Source organism: Rattus rattus, chromosome X, assembly GCF_011064425.1.
Source record: "Rattus rattus isolate New Zealand chromosome X, Rrattus_CSIRO_v1, whole genome shotgun sequence".
NCBI classification, from domain to species: Eukaryota; Metazoa; Chordata; class Mammalia; order Rodentia; family Muridae; genus Rattus; species Rattus rattus.
This window is the reverse complement of record NC_046172.1, coordinates 129,799,381-129,806,456: the sequence shown is the minus strand read 5'-3', so window position 1 is coordinate 129,806,456 and position 7,076 is coordinate 129,799,381. Positions and strand designations below refer to the sequence as shown.

General features: G+C 40.0%; 1 protein-coding gene across 1 annotated transcript in view; it reads right to left on the bottom strand.

The window, feature by feature from the left end:
* The window catches only part of Gabra3 (gamma-aminobutyric acid type A receptor subunit alpha3), a 60,026-nt gene that overhangs the window by 16,260 nt on the left and 36,690 nt on the right, over positions 1-7,076 (bottom strand). The window contains exon 5 of the mRNA XM_032890156.1: positions 1,375-1,586. Coding sequence (XP_032746047.1) covers positions 1,375-1,586 — 212 coding nt within the window. The remainder of the gene's footprint in view (positions 1-1,374; positions 1,587-7,076) is intronic.

Below are 7,076 nucleotides of genomic sequence, written 5' to 3'. Positions count from 1 at the left end.
GAGGAGAGTAGATGAAGGAAATTAGAGACAGTTTTTCTTCATTTACACCAAAGTTAAGTTCTGTTTAGGTAAGCAATTACAGTCTATTTCAAAGATTGCTAACCCAACATTTTAATCTGTGAATATCCCAGCTTGAAAAGGCTTCAGTACCATTTTTCTTACATATGATTCTTTGAAGAATAATTATTGGATTATATTTCTAGTACTTTTTAGAATGCGACAATGTACATTATGGTGGTTTGAATAGGAATGTTCCCACAGTTTGTGTCTGGATACTTGGTCCAGAAGGAGTGCCACTAGCAGGAGGAGTGGTCTTGTTGAAGTAGGTGTGGCTTTATTGGAGAAAGTGTTTTATTAGGGGTGAGCTTTGAGGTCTCAGAAGCTCAAGCCAGTTCACTTCCTGCTGCATACAGATGTAGATTTAGAACACATAGCTACTCTTCCATCACCACCATGATGAAAATCATGGACTAAACCTCTGAACTGTAAGACAGCCCCAATTAAATGTTTTCTTTTATAAGTGTTGCTGTGGTCATGTTGTCTCTTTACAGCAATAATACCAAGACATAGATTTAAGTCTAGATAACTCAACTCATTCAAAATCATTGAGTGATGATATACTTGATCTCATTCATGATTAATTCCTATTGATCCAGTGCTTTCATCTTGTCTCTGATCTGTATCTAACTATTTAAACAACATCTCTTCAGCTTTCATTCTTATTCAGATAAGCTACAGTATTCGAGATGTGTATAACCTAATAAGGAGGCAAATGAGTAAGTTTAATAGAACTAAATTATTCTAATATCAGAGTACTCATACACAGAAAAATCAAATCAGTCTTCATGATTCCTGACAGGCTCTACAGAGAAAGTAATGTTTTAATTGGGTTTAAAAATGAGTAGGTCTTTACCAGGATGCAGAGGTGTGTGTGTGGGGGGGTGCACTTTAGCTGGAGAATATAAAATACACAAGTAAGGAATGATGAGCACTTCAATTTTACTGGAATTTACTGTGAATGTTCTGGAGAACAAGGGATAGAAGTGGTCTTAGAGATTGTGCTGTGGATGTAGATAAGACTCCAAGATTCTGGGTGGCTTTCTAAGTCTGGGTTTCTCCAGAGTATACCAACATCACATTTATATTTGATTCAACACCAGAAGACATAAGCCCTACATGTTATTAGCTGTCTTTTAATTATTCCTAGTTGAAGTCCAGATTACCAAGAAGCACTCCAGTTGAGAATTGGATTGATGACCCCAGTGAATAGAGCATAGCCCTGCTGAGTTCCTGCGGGCTACAGGCTGTTCACTTCTGGTCCCAATACAGATCTCTCAGGAAGTGCTTCCCAGCCTTTCCTTTGCTGCCACTCACCTTCATCTCCAGGGCCTCTGGTACCTTCTTGCCTTCCCAAGCCCAACTTCGCTTGGTGAAGTAGTTGACAGTAGCAAATTCAATCAGTGCAGAAAATACAAAGGCATAACAGACGGCTATGAACCAGTCCATGGCCGTCGCGTATGCCACTTTAGGTAAAGAGTTTCTGGCACTGATACTCAAGGTGGTCATGGTGAGAACAGTGGTGACACCTGAAGAGAGAAAAGTCAAGAACCAGTTGCAAGTGAAAGACACTGGCAATGTGCTTGATGAAGGTCACCAACTTTCCTCTGAAAGGAAGTTCTTCATCTCACTCAGTAAGGACCCTCAAGTTGTGTTGTCTGTGGAGCAGCCTGCTGTACATTTCAGTAATAAACTTTTGCTTTTCCTTTGCTTCAAGTAATGGCCTGTTTTTAAAGCAAATTGTACAAAATATCACGGCTGGATAGACCAACCTAGTAAATATTTCATCCTGACTGCCATTAGAATAAGATTATTTAGTCCACTCTACAGCTGTCTGCTAGTCTCTGACTAAGCACTTCTGCTGAAGAATAATTAACCCATTTTGTTTTAATAGAGCTTCTAAATTAGAAAAACTTTTGACTGAAAACTGTTTCCTCCAATGATTAACTTACTGATGGATCTCAATGTTCTTTCTGTGATCCAACAGGAAGTGAAATTATATTCCCCCATTGCCAGTTAGTCCTGTGGAGACCCAAGAAGAGTCTTTTTATCTCCAGAGTGATGGAGATCAGCGATTTGTCCTCCTTTTTGTCATCTTTCTGCCAGTCCTGATAGTTTTCTTTTGACAACCCTGAAATTGAGGCCATGATTGAGAGCATAGGTCTGAGTTCAATCTGGTTTCTACATCTCCTTTTTGTGATGTTCTGATAATGCAACAAAGTAATATGGAAAGTGTTTCTGTCACTGAATCAAATTAAGGGTTTCTGAGATTTCTGGGTAATCAAAAATATTCCAAAATTTGTATTTTGTGAGCTTTGGTATAACCAGAGCTTCTTTGGCTGCCACTTACTGTTTTATATCTTAAAATTCCTTTAATCTCTCCCTGCCTTCTTTTTTCCTTTTCCTTTCCTTTTTTTTTTTTGATTTGTTTATTTATTTTATGTATGTGAGTACACTGTCACTGTCTTTAGACACACCAGAAGAGGGCATCGGTCCCCATTACTGATGGCTGTGAACCACCTTGTGGTTGCTGAGAATTGAACTCAGGACCTCTGGAAGAGCAGTCAGTGCTCTTAACCACTGAGCCATCTCTCCAGCAAATCTCTGTGCCTTCTTTATCCCAATCTGTGAGTATTAGATATCTTGGAACTTTCATAGTCTCAAAGTCAATCTAATTTGAAGGAAATGATGTCAATCTTTCTATTGTTGGAAAGCTGAAGAGAATGGGAAATGTGCATGGGTTGAGTAAGGCACAGAATAAAGAGACACTACAGAGTAAGGTGACCAGAAGAATCACTGAGTCTATTAATTCTACTGAGAGGCTAAGACATGCAAGTGACCACCTCTGGTGTCTCTTTTCTTGTCTTGTCCCTATGAATTCCTTACATACACATTTTCTATATACAGGAAAATCTAGACGGGAGAAGAATTTTCAACCAAGACCCTAAAGGTACATTTTAACACAAGCATAGCATCAAATCTGAGTAGCAAAAACACATTGTAACCAATGTGATAGTCAGCTACAATGTTAGTACTTATAAACAAGGAACTGATAATAGACCTAAACCTCACCAATCCTAATATACTAAGGAGTGTATGAGCCATATATACTCAGGATTCATGTATGAAGTTCTCAAATAAAATTAAATTAAGAAAAAGGAAGTAGAGTTTTATTATTATTATTATTAACTTGAGTATTTCTTATTTACATTTTGACTGTTATTCCCTTTCCTGGTTTCCGGGCCAACATCCCCCTAACCCCTCCCCCTCCCCTTCCTTATGGGTGTTCCCCTCCCATCCTCCCCCCATTGCCACCCTCCCCCCAACAATCACGTTCACTGGGGGTTCAGTCTTAGCAGGACCCAGGGCTTCCCCTTCCACTGGTGCTCTTACTAGGATATTCACTGCTACCTATGAGGTCAGAGTCCAGGGTCAGTCCATGTATAGTCTTTAGGTAGTGGCTTAGTCCCTGGAAGTTCTGGTTGCTTGGCATTCATATGGGGTCTCAAGCCCCTTCAAGCTCTTCCAGTCCTTTCTCTGATTCCTTCAACGGGGGTCCTGTTCTCAGTTCAGTGGTTTGCTGCTGGCATTCGCCTCTGTATTTGCTGTATTCTGGCTGTGTCTCTCAGGAGAGATCTACATCCGGCTCCTGTCGGCCTGCACTGCTTTGCTTCATCCATCTTGTCTAAGTGGGTGGCTATATATGTATGGGCCACATGTGGGGCAGGCTCTGAAAGGGTGTTCCTTCTGTGTCTGTTTTAATCTTTGCCTCTCTATTCCCTGCCCAGGGTATTCTTGTTCCCCTTTTAAAGAAGGAGTGAAGCATTCACATTTTGATCATCCGTCTTGAGTTTCATGTGTTCTATGCATCTAGGGTAATTCAAGCATTTGGGCTAATAGCCACTTATCAATGAGTGCATACCATGTGTGTTTTTCTGTGATTGGGTTACCTCACTCAGGATGATATTTTCCAGTTCTGACCATTTGCCTATGAATTTCATAAAGGCGTTGTTTTTGATAGCTGAGTAATATTCCATTGTGTAGATGTACCACATTTTCTGTATCCATTCCTCTGTTGAAGAGCATTATAAATAAGGCTGCTATGAACATAGTGGAGCACGTGTCTTTTTTATATGTTGGGGCATCTTTTGGGTATATGCCCAAGAGAGGTATAGCTGGATCCTCAGGTAGTTCAATGTACAATTTTCTGAGGAACCTCCAGACTAATTTCCAGAATGGTTTTACCAGTCTGCAATCCCACCAACAATGGAGGAGTGCTCCTCTTTTTCCACATCCTCGCCAGCTTTTGCTGTCACCTGAGTTTTTGATCTTAGCCATTCTCACTGGTGTGAGGTGAAATCTCAGGGTTGCTTTGATTTGCATTTCCCTTATGACTAAAGATGTTGAACATTTCTTTAGGTGTTTCTCAGCCATTCGGCATTCCTCAGCTGTGAATTCTTTGTTTAGCTCTGAACTCCGTTTTTTAATAGGGTTATTTGTCTCCCTGCGGTCTAACTTCTTGAGTTCTTTGTATATTTTGGGTATAAGCCCCCTATCTGTTATAGGATTGGTAAAGATCTTTTCCCAATCTGTTGGTTGCTGTTTTGTCCTAACCACAGTGTCCTTTGCCTTACAGAAGCTTTGCAGTTTTATGAGATCCCATTTGTCGATTCTTGATCTTAGAGCATAAGCCATTGGTGTTTTGTTCAGGAAATTTTTTCCAGTGCCCATGTGTTCGAGATGCTGCCCTAGTTTTTCTTCAACTGGAGGTCAACATGTAGAAGAATGCAAATCGATCCATGCTTATCACCCTGTACAAAGCTTAAGTCCAAGTGGATCAAGGACCTCCACGTCAAACCAGATACACTCAAACTAATAGAAGGAAGTAGAGTTTTATGGGAGAAATAAGCTATCTCATTCATGGCTATTAACAAATGCACAGTCCATCTAAGCACATCTGTAGAAACTCTACTGCACCATAAATGCTTTCTATGCCTTATCTCACTGGAGAGTTTTACTTAGCCTTTGGTGCTTAATTAGACTTGTCATCTTATTTGGAGAGCTCTTAGCTAGTCAGACTTGGAAGGGCTTTCAATCAAGCATTCCGTACACTTCATGGAGTAGCTCAGTTTTTAAAAGGAGAACCAGCCAGATGATGATTGTCTCTTAAGACACTTCTAGAAAGCCCTTCTTCAATGACTAAGGTAGAACTGACTGACCTCCTCATTTCCTATGAATATTTCTAGTATACTTACTTGTTAGGATGTATCTGTTCTACCAAACTGCATCCATGGTCAGGGAAATTAACATGACTGCTCAGTCTACAACACTCTTTCTTGAGACTTTTTTATGTACCTAATGATCATCTCCTTGGACTCTGCTCCCAACCCCAGTTTCACACCATTATCATATAGTATATGTGCATTTCTGTCTGGATACAATAATTAAGTACAAAATCTTAGATTTGTTCTTATTTCATCTATTTTGAGAGTAATTTTATTGATTTCAGAGTAAATTCATAGGTTTAGACTAACCTAAATAGTTTATCTATTTACTTGCATGGGCATCTCAATTGTTTTCAATGTTCAACTCTTTATTTTTTTCCTTTCCTTTTCTTATTTTATTTGTCTTGGATATTTTACTTATTTACTTTTCAAATGTTATCCCCCTTCTTCCCTTTTTAATGCCCTTCCCCCTTCCCCTTGCTTCAATGAGGATTCTCCCAATCCCATCCACCTACTCCCACTTTAATGGCATGGCTTCACTTACATTGGGGAAACAAGCCTTCACAGGACTAAGGGATTATCCTCCTATTGATGCTGGACAATTAAATCCTCTGCTACATATGTGGCTGAGTCATGTGTACTCATTGGTTGGTGGTTTAGTCCCTGGGAGTTCTGGGGGATCTAGTTGGTAGATATTGTTGTTCTTATGGGGTTGCAAACACCTTTAGCTCCTTCGTTTCTCTAACTTCTTGACTGGGGTCCCTTTGTTCAGTCCAATGATTAACTGCAACATCCTCATATGTATCAGAAGGGCTCTGGCATAGCTTCTCAGGAGACAGCCATATTTGGCTCCTGTCAGCAAGATACTTCTTGGCATCAGCAATAGTGATGAGTTTGGTGGCTGCATATGGGATGGATTCCAAGGTGGGGCAGTCTCTGGATGACCTTTTCTTCAGTCCCTGCTCCCCTCTTTGCCCCTGTATTTCCTCCCATGAGTATTTGGTTCTCCCTTCTTAGAAGAAATGAAGCATCCACATTTTGGTCTTCCTTCTTCTTGAGCTTCATATGGTCTGTGATTTTTTCTTACATATTCTAAGATTTGGGATAATATTTGCTTATCAGTGAGCACATACCGTGTGTGTTCTTCTGTGATTGGATTACCTGACTCATGATGATATTTTCTAGTTCAATCCACTTGCCTATGAATTTCATGAAGTCATTGTTTTTGATAGCTGAGTAGTACTCCATTGTGTAGATGTACCACATTTTCTGTATCCATTCCTCTGTTGAAGGGCATCTAGGTTCTTTCCAGCTTCTGGTTATTATACATAAGGCTGCTATGAACATAGTGGAGCATGTGTCTTTGTATATGTTGGGGCATCTTTTGGGTATATTCCCAGGAATGGTATAGCTGGGTCCTCAGAGAGTACTACATCCAATTTTCTGAGGAACCGCCAGATTGATTTCCAGAGTGGTTATATGAGCGCTTGCAATCCCACCAAAAACGGAGGACGGTTCCTCTTTCTCCACATCCTCACCAGCATCTGATGCCACTTGAGGTTTTGATCTTAGCTATTCTGACTGCTATGAGGTGGTTTCTCAGGGTTGTTTTGATTTGCATTTTCTTGATGACTGAAGATGTTGAACATTTCTTTAGGTGCTTCTTGGCCATTCGATATTCCTCAGCTGAGAATTCTTTGTTTAGCTCTGTAGCCTATTTTTAATAGGATTATTTGATTTTCTGGAGTCTAACTTCTTGAGTTCTTTGTATATATTGGATATTAGCCCTCTATC